The 16,841-nt window shown below is 34.2% G+C and overlaps 3 protein-coding genes across 9 annotated transcripts in view; 1 reads left to right on the forward strand and 2 right to left on the reverse strand.

The window, feature by feature from the left end:
* Window positions 1-5,961, reverse strand: part of LOC107678420 (dynamin-1-like protein) — a 30,274-nt gene extending 24,313 nt beyond the window's left edge. Inside the window, exons 1-7 of one of the 2 annotated variants that reach the window (XM_016473667.1) lie at window positions 5,838-5,961; window positions 5,139-5,240; window positions 4,791-4,932; window positions 3,222-3,260; window positions 2,725-2,771; window positions 2,553-2,621; window positions 2,370-2,456 (exon numbers count right to left, since the gene is read on the reverse strand). In XM_016473667.1, the coding sequence (XP_016329153.1) occupies window positions 2,370-2,456; window positions 2,553-2,621; window positions 2,725-2,771; window positions 3,222-3,260; window positions 4,791-4,932; window positions 5,139-5,240 (486 nt within the window). In that variant the 5' untranslated portion in view covers window positions 5,838-5,961. The remainder of the gene's footprint in view (window positions 1-2,369; window positions 2,457-2,552; window positions 2,622-2,724; window positions 2,772-3,221; window positions 3,261-4,790; window positions 4,933-5,138; window positions 5,241-5,837) is intronic. The other variant, XM_016473668.1, reaches the window with a different exon arrangement.
* Window positions 1-15,732, forward strand: part of LOC107678421 (ras-related protein Rab-7a-like) — a 16,683-nt gene extending 951 nt beyond the window's left edge. Inside the window, exons 2-7 of one of the 6 annotated variants that reach the window (XM_016473671.1) lie at window positions 7,131-7,282; window positions 7,892-7,980; window positions 8,348-8,474; window positions 10,349-10,567; window positions 11,889-12,017; window positions 14,400-15,732. In XM_016473671.1, the coding sequence (XP_016329157.1) occupies window positions 7,928-7,980; window positions 8,348-8,474; window positions 10,349-10,567; window positions 11,889-12,017; window positions 14,400-14,486 (615 nt within the window). In that variant the 5' untranslated portion in view covers window positions 7,131-7,282; window positions 7,892-7,927 and the 3' untranslated portion in view covers window positions 14,487-15,732. Of the gene's footprint in view, window positions 1-6,449; window positions 6,531-7,082; window positions 7,283-7,891; window positions 7,981-8,347; window positions 8,475-10,348; window positions 10,568-11,888; window positions 12,018-14,399 lie in introns of those variants that run through there. The other 5 variants (XM_016473675.1, XM_016473670.1, XM_016473672.1 and 2 more) reach the window with 5 other exon arrangements.
* A 152-nt stretch (window positions 15,733-15,884) lies between these two features.
* Window positions 15,885-16,841, reverse strand: part of LOC107678422 (ubiquitin-like protein 4A) — a 3,352-nt gene continuing 2,395 nt past the window's right edge. Inside the window, exon 4 of the mRNA XM_016473676.1 lies at window positions 15,885-16,421. Within this exon, the coding sequence (XP_016329162.1) occupies window positions 16,299-16,421 (123 nt within the window). The 3' untranslated portion in view covers window positions 15,885-16,298. The remainder of the gene's footprint in view (window positions 16,422-16,841) is intronic.

Genomic DNA, 16,841 nt, shown 5'->3' on the forward strand with positions numbered 1-16,841 from the left:
AGACGCTTTTATCCAAAGCGACTTACAAATGAGGACAACAGAAGCAATCAATTGTAGTATTAAAACAACTAAAAACAGATCCAAAACTAAAAGCTAAAACTTTATAAATACTACCTATACACATTTTAAAATAAAGAGATTAAATAAAAATGACAAATGCATACAACAAAATTTCAAAACTTAACATTTAAATGAAAAACAAAAAAATAAAGCTAAAAACAATTAACAATATTAAAGAACAAAAGGTATAAGAGTATAATAACGATTCTAACATAACACTAAGCCAAACACCAAAAAAAAACCTACATATGTGTATGTACAACCACACACACATACATATATACTGTATATGTACATACACATTTATAAATTCAATATATATTATTTCCATTCCATTTAGTTTGTTGAAGTATTAAAATAACTCAAATTAAATAAAACTAAAAACTTAATAAAAGACCTATACAGCCATAATAAATTCAAAATAATAAATTCATAAAAAAAATTTATACAAAACAAAACCGGAAATCGAGGGGTTATGACGTCATTGGCAGGCGACACAATGACACTATGGACACGCTCCGTGTCACTATTAAAATTGCTTATTTCTCTGGATTTAAACATTCTTCGAAACATTTGGGATAATGTAAGTACACAAGTCAGCAAAATATATAACACCGTTCTAGTGGTTTTTGGATATTTTAATAAAAAAATCTTACATATTGTGCCTTTAAGTCAGAATTATTGCACTCCTATATTTTTTATATTTAATATATTTTGTGCCCAAAATATATTTTAACATGCTAAATATATTTTAATAGTGTTTCATTTTTTATTTTAATATTGTACTTTTTTTTGGAACATTTCCTTGCTGGATTTTATTTAAATGTGTTATATGTTCACACATGTTATAGACGACAAATAAAGTTTTTCTTCAAATGTGACATGTGAATGTATTTTCTTGGAATTAACTATATAGGGCAAAATTATCTTTTTAAAAAGATATTTATATGTTTAAACTATATTTTCAAAACAATGTATTGTATATTTTTAAATTAAAATATATTTGAAAATACATATTCTTGGCTGTGTGGTGTGCTCGGTCTGTTTGAAGTGCACGCATACACCGATGTTCATTCAGTGAAGTCTGTGAAGGTTACGGAGATTCACTAGCTCTCAGGGCTAGCCTTTATGTAAAATGGACATAATAGCATGACTTTCTAAGATTTACAGATAAGGATACAACTGTGAAATGCAAGTTATGCACTGGGGAAAACACGTCTCAAATGCTTTGCATAGCACACATAATTGTCAAGCTTGCTGTTAGAGCATTCTTATGTACAGGACAACTTGGGTCGTGCACTTTTCCTGCAGCAGCTCACTTTGTGTCCTCCGCTATATGTCATATGCGTTTAGTCCATAGAAATATCTTATTCACTAGTGTAAACTGACATGACCGGAGGATGCGCAGATGCGATTAATCGAATAGAATTTGCTGTCAATTATTTTCATTGCCGATTAAAATTGATTTTATTGATTAGTTGTTGCAGTCCTAGAAGGAATGGATTACACATTTTTCGTAGTTCAGTGAAATTAAGAAAAGTAATTTCTTTTGTGTTCCAAAGATAAAAGTGTAATACTAGTTTAGAGTAAATGACAAAAGAACATTCATTTTTGTGTTACTTATTCCCTGAACTAGAGATAAACAATTGAAGAAGTGATAAATAATTCACAAGTTAATAATACAATAAATTCTCTGATAGAATATATTTGAAATAATTGGCCGGTCTCCACATTATTAAGCTTTTGATAAAATCGCTGCTTCAAGTTAGGAGTGTTTTCTTCACATCCTGTGTTTTTCAGCACTTATTTTAATTGCATTTCATATTAGGAAGAACTAGACACTGGACTTGACTTTTGAAGTTCGTCAAGATGCAGTGCTTCAAATCTTGAAAAGATATTTAATATATCCTTAGTACAAGGTAAATCAGTTATAACTGTCCCTAAACATCATGCAAAACCTGTGCTTGGTCATTTAAATCAGTTAGATGCTGTCTTCCTGTCTATAAGTGGTCGTTTTTTTTATCATAATAAGCTGGAATGTGGACCAGACTTTACGCTACTAGTCAAAAGTCTGGTTATGTGAGAATAATAGCCCAGTTATCCAAGCATACTCTATATGGTGCCATTTACTGTGAAAATGCTCGTTTCCTGAACTCATATTTATTTATTTTTTAATTTAATTTAATTTTTATGTAATTCATTGTACTAATAAGATAAAATAGAATATAATACTTCAGCTTTTTTATCCTCAAGCAAATGAGTTTATTTGCATTACATGGTAAAAGAACAGGTCCAGTTATTGTGGGTACCTTAGTGATGCCAGGCAAGTCAACTAATGTCAGACTGAGTACGTTAGGGGAATAGATCTTCAGGTAAATGTGCTCAGGACTGATGCCCTGGGGAGGAAAAAGAGAACAACTAAATGAGATCAATTAAAACAGAGCCTTAAAATGGAACCTCAAACTATATGAAGTGCCATGCTTCCACTGCACCTTATTATTGGTACTGCGATCTGTTTCCTCCTCGATCTCTTTCTGGATTTCACTGAAATCTGTGAAAATCTGAGCAACGAGAATACAGCATCTCAACAGAGCCGAGGTTATCAAGCTATGATGTGTTCTGAATGACCTATTTATTCAACATGAACTGCAACTTTTTAATTACCTGGTTTTTGCAGTGAAGGAAGGTGCCCCATTCCTCTGCTTTGATACCTTTAGAAGATCGAGAGAGAAGAACACAAGACAACACAAATCAATATTTATGACAATGAGCCTAGCAGAAACCCTATTCCCATAAAAGACCTCAACGGAAATAAAAGCTTTTTACAGGCTTTGACTGCAAAGTGAACTGACGTGAACAAAATGTGAAATCAATATTCAACCAGAAATGTTGCAGTGGCCACATACATTAGTATACAACTGAGAGAGTGAAGCCCGAGCGTGCATTTGCTCTAGTCTCAAAGTGCAGGAAACAGTACCAGAAAAATTTAGAAATGAACTAACAGATGGAAACATAACAGATGGAAAAGCAATCTAGGTTTTAAAAAACGACATTTATGAAACAGAAGACGAAGCAAGGGCTGTGGGATGAGAAGCACACCGGAAGAGTGAAATGGACAGATGAACGTGCATGCAGACAAACGTTTGTTGAAGAACAGAGACCTGGATAATTGTTTTGGGTGTTTTGTTTAGCTCCTTTTCCTGAGAAAGCGGGAGAACAGCAGAGAGAGCGTTAGGAAGAAACACTACTGTAAGTGGATTAGAAACAAATTCACAGAAAGATCAAGATACATCAACATTGTCAGAGAGAGGACGTTAAATTCGTTACATTCCGGGCTCAATATAAGTTAAGCTCTATGTGTGGAAAAATAAAGCAATAATCGCATTCACAGTAATGCACTTACAGTAAAAGTCTATGGGACAAGACATCCCAGAGGGTTTAAATATGAACCCCATTGAAATATGAAGAAATATGATGCACATACCTAAGACATATGAAGCTCTCATTTTTGTTAACATGCTTAATTTATATATATATATAAAACTTATGTTCAAAGTTTTGGGATCAGAACTATTTTTTTAAATAAATGAATTACTTAAATTAATACTATTAATCAGGAATAAATTGATCAAAAGTAACATTAATAAAATTAATTATGCTATGTTAAGAATTTTATTTCAAATAAATGCTGTTCTTTTGAACTTTCTATTCATCAAAAAATCCTGCAAAAAAAAAAATGGATCATGGTTTCCACAAAATATGAAGTAAAGCAGAACTGTTTTCAACATTGATAATAATAATAAATGTTTCTTGAGCAGCAAATCGTCATATTAGAATGATTCCTGAAGACTGGAGTAATGCTGAAAATTCAGCTTTGATCACAAGAATGAATTCATTTTTCAAAAAAGATTAAAATAGAAAAAGTTTCAACTGTCTTTACTGCATTTTTGATCAAATAAAATCTTACCAACTTAAAACGTGAGCTTTAAATTAACTAGTAAGCTTTTTATTACCATGTAAAATGTTTATGTATTGTGGAGATATTTTTGAGATAGTGTGTATTTTAGCATGTTATGTACTAAACCAGAATATTTCTTAAAGATTTTTTACTTTGACACTGAAAACATATTTGTTGTACTTCTACTTCAAGGTATGCAAAGCAAGCACTTGTGTGCTAGACATGTTCTCTTGTGAAAAACTGTAACTCTGTTTTTTTTTTTTTTTTCAATATGTTTAAAGGGGTCATATGATGCGAATTCAAGTTGTCCTTTCTCTTTGGAGTGTTACAAGCTGATTGTGAATAGATAAGATCCCTGAAGTTGCAAAGACTAAAGTCTCAAAACCAAAGAGATATTCTTTATCAAAGTTAAGACTCTGCCATGGTTACAATATAAACACATGGAGTTATTTATATCTCATTTACAATAATGTACAGTATTTGAAAAATAATGTGTTTTTTGAACATTAAAGCATGTCAACATATTCTGTTACACTAAATACACAAAATAATGATCTTTAAAAAAGCATCATATGACCCCTTTAAACTTTCTGGCTGTGTCATAAAACCTAGTAAGCTACCTAGACAGTATTTCCGGGCATCACAGTCATTTCAATGACGCCCAAAAATACTGTTTAGGTTGGAAGACCACTATTTTTTGAGACACAGTATGTGTGTCTGCAGTCGATAGAGTACAGATATGATAAACCCTTAAAAGAGAGACACTTGTTACCATTGTCTTGTTTCCGCCTCTCCTCCAGCGGAGGCACGTTCACCAGCTGTAGCACTAGAGGGCGCCGAGTCACTATTCCTGAACCTCGGGGCAGAAAGTCTCGTCCAACCAAACTCTCCAGTACTGAACTCTTTCCACTGCTCTGTAGATTCATTTGAAGAGACCCACAGAGCACATGCTTGACTTCACAGAGAAAATACTGGCACTGTGTTTACATGTAGACCTGCTTCATGATGTGCATGATGTATTATCACGAAACAAAGATGACACCTGAAGTAGTGACGCTTTGCATTCTAATACACTGCATAAAGACTCATATTCAAACCTTGCATATTTTTCATGACTCACCTGTGACCCCACGACTACGATCTGAGGAAGCTGGATGATCTCGGCTCCAAGTGTGAGGAAAACCTCCTGCAGCCTGTTAATGATGGGAATCAGAGTTTCCATCTATGAAGAGAAAGACAAATGGACGCACTGAGTGTAAAGGTGCTATACTCAAACAACAGATAGTAGCTTAATCAATAGAGATGCTTCACACATTATAGCAGCGTTTTATATATATAAATTAATAAAAGCCTTAAAGTCTTAAATTCATAAAATTGTGGCAAAGTCTATACTTAAAACAAGAACATATATCTGCCAATGTGGTAGTTACGTTTCTTTTTCTGAGTCCACTGCAAGATTTGTTCATGTTTAAATCATAAACTCATATACATCTTACATATATATCATATATATCTTACGCTTCACATGTAAAAAGCACAAGTCTGAACAAATGACCCTGAAAGACACTAATTTGATGTGATTAATTTGTAGTACACACACATAATACACACACACATATATACATTCATACGCATAGCTAGTAATTAAAAGCACAGGCCTGCACAAATGACCATTTCATTCAATAAAATGAGACTAATTTGATAATTAATTTGCAGTTATATTGAATATTTCACGACAGACATCAGCCCTGCAGGGTGTGCTGCTGCCAGCAGAACAACAGGAGAAACCATATAAACATTAGCAAAACGGGCTACATACCTCACCGTAATGCGCTGTGTGGAGCCTTCTACACAATTACACAATCAGAGCGTTGTTACGCTCACTGTCATGCTGGAAATATGGAAAATACAACGTACAGTCACGGGAAGACCGACATGTTTCGAGGTTTACAGCAGGCTGTCAAAGACGGATCCGGCGTCAGCTACGAGAGATCTGATTGGCTAATGCAGTGATGACGCTAGAGTTTATTTTCAGCTCATTGGATAAAAGACCTATCAATCATATTATGTCATGCCTGCTTCTCCCCGCCCCTTTCCAACATCAGGACCCCTACAATATTTCTTCAGTGGGCTTCAGTATCACAGTAGCATTAGGATTTAGGTCATTCTTCTGGAATTACGAAGAAAAAAATAATTTCATAACACTTTAAAAGATTCGAAATGCGTCGAATCAATTAGGATGTTTGTGTAAAATGATTTGAAAGATATGAGTTAGGGAAGTAGGCTTGGTGAGGTAAGTTATTGAGGAAGTGCGAATGAGTCAGAATTTAGACACAAATGATCAAAATGTGCAAATCACATGACGAAGACCATAAGGAAAAGACGAGCACAGGAAGAGCCTCTCCCTGCCCGGTTTATTTGGCATTTACATTTAGTCATTTAGCAGACGCTTTTATCCACATTTTATTTGTTATTTTTTTCCTGATTAAACTTATCATAAATGCACTTTTAGGTAAGTTTGAGTTGCATAACAATTTTTTTTTTACTACAATTAGTTTACTCGTTTAATTCAAAGTTCTGCATGCATATGGGATGCATATGGATAGCTAATGCATGTGGATAAAACGTTGTTTTTATATGTAATTATTTAGTTTTGTTGGCTTGTATGTGTCATCCAAATAAAAATAAAATGTAGAATACTATATACACTAACTGCTATAAAGTGAGGGATTCGTTTAATTTATTTCTTCCTCCTCGCCATTTTGGAGTCATTAGAAAATGACGGAGGGGAAGTCCGATTCATTTCAGAGAATCGGTTCGTCCGGACAGTTCATTTAAATGGGTTCACTCAAAAGGGTTCTTCTAAGACTTTACGTGGCACTGGCAGTACATTTCAGTCAAATATTATTGTTATTATTGTTCATAACCATGTTTATTGTGCTGTCAAACACTGCTCACCGTTTTTTTTCTCCCTAACGCCTCTCATACTGTAGACCGATTTAAATCTCCTTGCGAATCGGTTCGAATGAATCACTCAATAGAACCGGTTGAAACACAATGCGCTCGTGATTCGAACATCAATATTTTGCGTCAGTCCCTTGTGACTCCACAGTCATGTCCTGTTCTGCTCGGAAGAAACGCATAATACTCCACAACAGCTGATGTGCATCTGGATCATAAGAAACACTGGGTGGTTTCTGTGGAAGATTCGTACGCGCAGCGAATATCAAAAACAGCCGCGACGGTAAACGCGAAGAGGTGAAGGTAAATTGTCTTGACAGTTTGTTTTCCTCACAAAATCTGATTGGGGCATAGAATATTACATCATTTTAGACCCGAATGCTCTTTCATGTTTTTGCATGTCATAATGTGGATTATGTGTATCGTTCTGGTGATTGGTTCGGTATCATCATGGCATACAATATCTGTCCTTACCAGGACAAAGTTCTTGTCACACAGAACAAAGACTTTGTGGGTTTCGCTTCTGTAATACTGTCTGAAACGCGTTTGTTACAATGTAACTGCATGTTTTCACGACAGTGTTGTCACATGACTCAGTGAATCACATGAATTCATCCTTTGAACTCCAGCCACTGCATGCACGCTACAGTTTGATTGCTGCCTTTTCTCCTTCGTTTTAGACTATAGTTTATTCTAATCTAACTTTTTTTTTTATAGCAATTAAACAATACATATGTACTTGTAACCTTGACATATTACACATTCATTTTAGTTCACTTAAAGTCAAAGATCAAATATAATATGCCTAAAATAGTGCCTAAGAACACAACTGTGCAGTTTCAGCTTTTAAGTGCAAGTTTACCTGTCGAGCATTTGTCTGTGGCAAATAACGCATCTTCTGCTTCGGTCTAGCATCCGTCTCTGCCTCACAGCTTTCTCCTCCACACCATGGCCTCTCGTAAGAAGGTGCTGCTCAAAGTGATCATCCTAGGGGATTCTGGGTAAGTGTTTGTGCAACATCTTTGTGCTATCAGTGATGTTTAGATTGTTATAATCAGTCGTGACTCTTTGTGCTCTGTAATGCACATCTAAAGCAGCTGTGCATATGTAAACATCATTGGCTTGGCATGACTCGAGGGATTCCCCTGACTTCCCATCATCCACGGCCTCGGTGTAGGTGCGGTTGGAATTTGTTCAGTCCTGATGGCCGATCACACTCTCTGTGAAACTCTGAACACTGCTGGATGAGTGCAGTCCGTCATGCAGGACTAGCTGAAGAATATTATCAAGACTTCAAGCTATGCAGATCGAAGATGACGGCATCAGCTGCACGTGTTTCTAAAGCATTGTCCCGTTTGTCTTTGACAGAGTTGGGAAGACCTCTTTGATGAACCAGTATGTGAATAATAAGTTCAGTAATCAGTATAAGGCCACTATTGGAGCCGACTTCCTGACTAAGGAGGTGATGGTGGACGACAGACTGGTCACCATGCAGGTTTGCATTCATGTGTATTTAACTGGAGTGCATTTCACTCATACAACCGTCCAAAAGTTTGGAGTCAGAATGATTTTTTTGGTTAAGAAATCAGTATTTTCATTCAGCAGGGATGCATTAAATTGATCAAAAGTTACAGTAAAGACATTTATAACGTCACAACGGATTCTTTCGTTCTTTTGAACTTTCTATTTATCAAAGAATCCTGAAAAATAAAATATATCACAGTTTCCACAGAAATATGAAGCCGCGCCACTGTTTTTAACATAATAATCAGACATGTTTCTTGAGCAGCAAATCAGCATATTATTATGATTTCTGAAGGATCATGTGACACTGAAGACTGGAGGAATGATGCTGGAAATTCAGCTTTACCATCACTGTAATAAATTATATTTTAAAACATATTCACACAGAAAACATAGAATAGAATTCACATAGAATTACTGTTTGTACTGTATCCGTGATCAAATAAAGGCAGCCTTGGTGAGTCTTTCGAAAACATGAAAAAATCTCAAACTCCAAACATTTGAATGAAAGTGCTATTCATGTATGAGTGAATATCATAAAGAAATGTCTGGGTCATAATTCACCCTAAAATCCAAAAGAAAAAATGAAGTGTATTTTTAGAAGGATAAGATACACTTTTTTGCATGGTTTTTATTATTTTTTTATTTAATTTGTATTGTTTAATTAGTATGGTTTAAAGCAGCTTTACGGAAAATTATGAAAGATGAGAGAAAAATCAACACTTAAATGAAAGAAAAATGTGAAAGCCAAAAGTGACATCATGGTATTATTTATGGAAATTTTTATGCCAAGCATAATCTTTAAATAGATCATTCTTCCTTTGATTTTGGAGTAAAAACTAAGTTTATGTCAGATTTACTCTCATACGCCTATAATAGTGGTGATTTACCAATTAAATGAATTGTTTGGAAACCGCTGAGAAATGAATACGAGGCCAGAGTGCTCTGAAGATGATGCTGTCATTTCCTTAACAACCATTATTTTGTGAACAATTCCTCACAGGCAGCAGTAATCATCTCTGGTCATGTGACACTCTGCTTCATACAGTCATCTCACAAATATGAAGCCTCTGTAGTTACTCATAGCTAATGGGTAGGATCTCGTCTCAGTGTTTGACACTCATTCTGACGTCAAAGTTCTTCTGATGCCATGTGCTGATCATGTGAAATAAATAAGTCACATTTAGCTTGATGTCTGGTAATCCGCTGGTATTTTCCCAGTCAGCACAGATTCATGTTGTGTTTACTTGTAGCCATGTTGTAACCTGTATGACCGCTCATGTGACATGCCCAGACAAGCAGTATTTGTGAAGTTATTCCTGAAAAGTAATTTTTTAGAAAAAAAAATAGTTTTTCTATATTATAATACTGTAGTTATTCTGTCTGAGCAGTTGCTCATGATAACTTTACTAATGAATGCATTTATGAATCCCATATTAGCCTTTGCCAAATGGACAACACAAGAATAGACACCAAATTTTGTATGTTTAATAAGGTACAAGAGGCTGTTCTAAATTGTTAAAGGGATAGTTCCCCCAAAAATGAAAATTCTGTCATCATTTAATCACCCTCTAGTTGTTCCAAACCTGTATGTGTTTCTTTCATCAGCTGAACACAAAAGAAGATATTTTGAAGAATGTGTGGGTAACTAAACAGTTACTGGTAGCCATTGACTTCTGTAGTATGGAAATAAGTACTATGGAAGCCAATGGGGACCAGCAACTGTTACACACAGGGTGACTATTGAAAAATAAGTTTTGGGTGAACTGTCCCTTTAATAAAGGCAAATAATTGTTAATCAACTTCTTGTTATTTACTGTAAATAATTCGGTTTTCTTCTTCAAGATTTGGGACACGGCGGGACAGGAGCGCTTTCAGTCTCTGGGCGTGGCGTTCTACAGAGGGGCAGACTGTTGCGTGCTGGTGTACGACGTCACGGCACCAACTACATTCAAGACTATGGACAGCTGGAGGGACGAGTTTCTCATTCAGGCCAGTCCTCGTGACCCAGAGAACTTCCCCTTTGTTGTGCTGGGCAACAAAATCGACCTGGAGAACCGGCAGGTCAGTCTGCAGACTGGAGCTGGTATGGTTAAGAACGCCTTGGTTTTAAAGAGTTACAAATGAGTAGAACGACTGCATGAGCAATGTGTTTTGAATGGCTGATATTTACATTTACATTTAGTCATTTAGCAGACGCTTTTATCCAAAGCGACTTACAAATGAGGACAATAAAAGCAGTCAAAACTAACAAAAGAGCAACAGTATATAAGTGCAAATGACAAGTCTCGGTTAGCCTAACGCAGTACACGTAGCAAGGTATATATATATATATATATATATATTATACACACACACGCACACAAAGAAAAACAAATAGATAGAATAGAAAAAATAGAAAGCTAGTGTTTGTTTGTTTTTTGTTGTTTTTTTAAATAAAAAAAAATAAAATAAAAAAAGAAGATAAATATAGATAAAGTAGAATTAAAATAGAATAGAAAGTGCTAGAGTTAGAGGGTCAAATAAAGGTATGGATAATATAATAAGATGTGCACTAACGTTCTAAAGTTTGGGGTCAGTAACTTCTTTCAAAATCATTCAAATAAATAAATAATTCCGACTTTTGAATGTTAGTGTAATTCCTATATGGGTGAATCACTAAAGAAATGTCTGGGTACTTTACCCCAAAATCCAAAAGAACATTTTTATTTTTATGAATAATACGATCTTTTACATTATTTTGTATTATTATTTTTTCATTTAATTTGTATAGTGCTTAATAACATCTTAATGTTTAAAGCAGCTATTATTAAATATTGTTACAATTTAAAATAATAATTTTCTATTTGAATATATTGTCAAATGTAATTTATTCCTGTGATGCAAAGCTGAATTTCCATGAGCTATTACTCCAGTATAAAGTGTCACATGATCCTTCAGAAATCATTCTAATATGCTGTTTTTCTGCTCAAGAAACATTTCTGATTATTATCAATGTTAAAAACAGTTGTGCTGCTTCATATTTTTGTGGAAACAGTGACACTTATTTTTCAGGATTCTTTGATGAATAGAAAGTTAAAAAGAACAGCATTTATGTGAAACAGGAATAAAAAGTTAAAAAGAACAGCATTTATGTGAAACAGCATTTGCAACATTATAAATACTTTTACTATCACTTTTAATCAATTAAAAAAAAAACTTTTAATGGTAGTCTATGTGAAAGGACCATTATTGGCCAATAATCTCAAAAATAGGCAAATAGCCAAAATTAGAACAGGGAACATCGTCTTTCAAGAGAATATTAAGTGACTTAATAAAATAATATATAAGCCATTTTTAGATGTAATTCATCATTTCATCCCCAAATCCTTTCTGTTTTGAACAGGTAACGACAAAGCGAGCTCAAGCGTGGTGTCAGAGTAAGAACAACATCCCCTATTTTGAGACCAGTGCCAAAGAAGCCATTAACGTGGAGCAGGCCTTCCAAACTATCGCTCGCAATGCACTTAAACAGGTACTGGAAGTTGTGTATACCTGTCTTCAGATCAATTTCAGAAATACGATTCAACAAAATCTAATTGTTCCATATATCTCACTTTCAGCAAGATCCTGTTTGATATCAGATGAAAAAAGACAATAATCAGTAATCTATCACCTTGTTAAAAAGATGAAAATTGTGTATTGAAACAATTTACTCCCCAAAGCTATGACTTTGTTCCATAGAACAAAAAAGGAGACGTTTAGCAGAATGTTCACGCTGCTCTTTTCAATACAAAAAGCTCCATACAAGTAGCTTGTACAACTTGTGCTACATTCCAAATCTTCTCCAATCAAAAATTAGTCAAAATCGTATATTGGCAATAGTATAAGTGACGTAAGAAGCACAGCTCACACAGAAGTCACTTTCAAACCAAGCAGCTTTCTTCTGGTTAATTCGATGAATCCATGTGACAAGTGTGAACCCGTTGCGAAATCTGCATGAGGAAATCATTCGCCCTCAAAGCAAAAATTCGCCAAACAGCGGTACGCTACTAAGTTTTTCACTATAATTATTGCCCTCTGCCATATTCTGATATGCTGTATGAAATGAATTTAACGTCCGTGATGTTGGACATTCTGAAATGCGAATGAGATTTTAATATTAGACTTAAATATTGCTGTTTTTGTCTCACAAAGCTATTTTATGACACCGGAAGAAATGGAATATAGTAACTTAATAATATGTAACTACTAGTAATATGTAAATCAGTCATATGAACTTTTTTTCTGGCACTTGTCGTTTCTTGGCTCTTTCAAGCTGCAGCTTTCATTGTATGGAGAAGTGTAGCATGAACATTCTACAAACTTTCTCCTTTTTTTGTTTTACGCAAGAAAAAAAAAAAGTAATTCAATTTTTGAATGGCATGGGTGTAGGGGTGTGCGATATTGACCAAAAATAATATCTCAATATTTTCTGGGATTTTATCGATAACGATAATTAGACAATATTTTGCTGAGTGTGTTATTGTGCTTGTATCTTAAGGACTGCCGTGGAAAGCTGACTCCTAGTTTTTGATATTCTTCATATTCTGTATGGTGGTCAGTTCACACTGATAAGAAATTAATCTTTTCCAATAAGTTTAAACTGATTTTTACATTTCATGGGCATTTTTACCTTTATAAAGCCATTTTTTCTAAAAGTGTCCATATCAGTGAATTATGAAATCAGTATCAACAAAATTCATCTTTGCAATGCAGAGGAAACACAGAAGCTTCATCTGAAGTGGCATTTAGATGTATTTACACACTGTTTAATGCGGGACATGAATGCATTTAACCTGCAATTACAAATGCATAAATAATGTTTTGATATAGGCCTATTAAACATAAAATGATATTTGAAGAATTTAAATAATAAAAAGATACTTTAAATGTGAAATTAAAACCGCCAGTAGGTGGCAGCAAGTCACTGTTAATAAGCGAGTCATTGCGATTGAACCGAATCATTTAAATGGGTGATTCATTCAGGAACGAAACACCGTTATTTGCTCAGAGACTCAAAACAGCGCTGTGGCTGTGTTTGGAATTATTTTTTGTTGTCGAAATACCACATAAACAAGAAATATGGTGTCTAAAATATAAGTCTCTTACTTAACTTCTTGTTTATTGAAATCAAGAATCACATTTGTAATCATGGTAATTTTTGGAGAAAAAAACAGCACTCTTCGTTTGAAATTGATTAACTATATTAAGTCTTATAAATATATACATTTTCTGCCCCCATGTCTTGAATTTGTGATCTTTTGTGATCATTCTAAATGTATTTTAATAGACTGAATCATACAGTGAAGGAACACTCAAAATGCGCATGCGCACTAGTCTAGACTTCACGTAATGTATGCGTGTGCTCTGTAGGTGTGTTTTGAATGGTTTTTGTAAAATACTTGATAATGTCAAATCGCACATGGTTAAAACAACAATTACGATATTATCGCAGACGATATATCAGTGAGTAAATAATGCCAAAGAACCTTTCAGCGAATAATTCTTAAAATAACCTTTTTTTCTTCATTTGAAGAACATTTTAAAAAATCTAAATAAACTTTTACACTATTAAGAACCTTTTGTGGAACGAAAAAATTCCACACTCTTAAAATTAAAGGTTACAAAAAGGTTTGAAAACCAATTTGGAACCTTTAAATTAACTATTTTCTTTGTCTGAAGGGCATTTTAACAATCTAAACCTTTTCCACCATAAAGAACCTTTTGTTCAATGGAAAGGTTCCATGGATGTTAAAGGTTCTTCATGGAAGGTACCATAAATGCCAATAAACAACCTTTATTTTTAGGAATGTATTTAACTGGCTGGGATTTGTCATTAAGTAAACTCTAAATCTGAAATGAATTGAACTTTCAGGAGTCAGTGGAGACGTATGATTTCCCTGACCAGATTAAACTAAGAGACGACAGACCGGTGTCTAGCAGTGATGGCTGCAGCTGCTGAGGGAAAGACTAACCTGGGGACTGCAAGAGAACGAGCCAACATGGGAAAGGGAGAAAGCGAGATGGAAAAGATCCAGGCCTGTTGTTCGAGCGCCCGTCCTCCCCTTTTAACAACGCCCGTCCTCCCCTTTTCCTCCTTGAAACCTCCAGGGTATCAAATGCCACGTGTGAAAGCTGAACATCCATTTTCTTGCTGAACTCCAAGTAAACGTGTGGTATGATGAACTATTGAGGAACAGGAACCTCTGACATTACATTTATTACGAGTTCTGCTATCACTACAGCTGTCCGAGAATTCCCTGCTGTCTGTGCAATTTGATTTTCTTTTCTCAGAAATTATCCTTTGCTCTGCTAATTGTGCTTTTTTAATTTGTACTATTGGTTATTGTTATCAATGCCTGTTTCACTCCTATGCTGAATGAATATTCATTTAAAAACATTACATATGTAATAGGGCTGGGAAATATCACAATATTAATAAAATATTTTATCTGCCATTTAAAATCAACCAACATTTGTTTACACCATAGCTTCTCAGTAAAATACACATGCAGAAATGGCTTAGGAGCTCTTTAGATCAGTTATATTTGATTTATCACTCAAAAATGATCATGGAAATCCCAGTTTCACATCATTTCAAATGTTTTAAAATTTAAAAAGTAGGTATTGTTTTTTTATTAGTGTCTGCATATATAAAAATTATTAAATATATTTACCCGTGTCTATGTAAGGAAAAGGTATGGAAAACATGCATAGATTTTTTTTAAACTGTATTTTTTACTTTAGACATTTAAAATCCACTTCACAAAATTGCTGTTTGTTTGAAATGATAGTTTCTCTAGATAAATAAATAAATCAGGGCAAATGACTATTGTCAAAAGATAAAAATATCAAACCGATTTCTTCACTCATCTCCCAGCCTTACTAGTGTCATGAATATACGTAAGTGAGTAAGGATGTGCTAACAGTGTATTAACTTGGACATGAGGGTACTGGGATCTTCTAGGTTGACTTCAACATTAAATCTGAGAATATTTTAGTCTTAGTTGGACTGTAAGAACTTCTGAAAGTGTTTTAAGCCACTTGATTGTTTCTGTAACATATTTCAACCATGCCAGTTATAATGGTTTACAAAAGATGTACGTTTTTGCACATATAGCTGTTGAGTATGTAAATGTGAGAAGCACACTAATGAGGTTACATCATGCTTAACTCAGTGTTTTGATTTGCCATTGGACATAGTTACAGTGGGTACGGAAAGTATTCAGACCCCCTTCAATTTTTCACTCTTTGTTATATTGCAGCCATTTGCTAAAATCATTTAAGTTAATTTTTTTTCCTCATTAATGTACACAAAAATTTAAGGGGGTCTGAATACTTTCCGTACCCACTGTACATGTTATGCTTGTATTCATTAATATATCCATACTCAACCTAGGAGCTCCTCAATTATATATGCCAAAATGCAAAAAAAAAAAATTAATTCAGGCATTTTTATTTGGGCCAAATGTAAGAGAAACACCAAAACCAAAAAAAAATAATGATGCATTTAAAACCAAGCTGGCTGTTAATTCCAAATAAAAAATAAAAAAACTGATAAAGAACACTTTTTATTGTACTTTAATAATTTGCACACAATATTTACAAAGTTGCACTAAAAGCACCTCTGGTTTCCTCTGATGGGAAAGCAACGGTAAGCATTGTGGCCTCTTGAAGATCAGAGAGGCCCCTAAAAGTCCATATGAAATACATCCCACTCCCTGACTGCGGCTGGTCCACTGCAGCTGGAGTGTTTCCATCAGTTTAGTGTGTTTCAGTCCATGTATGAGGTATCCATGCATGAGGTATCCATGCCCTCTGTCTCTGGATGCAGCAGACGACTGGCCAGACGCTCAATGTCATCCAGACTCAGCTGTCTGAGCGAGCGTTCATAATCCTGACAACAAGAAAAAAAAAGATATTAACCTCGGTTCTTATTACCTATTATTTATTACATACAAAAAGATGTGCCAATATTCTAATCATGACCAATGATTTTCTTTTTTTTTTACAGTGCTCATTTCTTACATATCTAACAAATTTAATATTGTTATTTGATTCTGCTTTCTAAAGACTGAGGAAATCATAAGCAGTGTTGTTATTGTTCACAAAAACTATAAAAAATTATTTTCATTAATTGAAATAAAGCTGAAAATATAAAAATACAAAAAAAACAAATTAAAACCAAAAATAAGTTTAACCTGAAGTACTACATTACTAAAACTACAACTGAAATTAAAATAAAAACATATATATATATATATATATATATATATATATATATATATATATATACACAGTATATATAATAAACAGT

Source organism: Sinocyclocheilus anshuiensis, unplaced genomic scaffold (assembly GCF_001515605.1).
Source record: "Sinocyclocheilus anshuiensis isolate Anshui unplaced genomic scaffold, SAMN03320099.WGS_v1.1 scaffold112, whole genome shotgun sequence".
Classification (NCBI taxonomy): Eukaryota; Metazoa; Chordata; class Actinopteri; order Cypriniformes; family Cyprinidae; genus Sinocyclocheilus; species Sinocyclocheilus anshuiensis.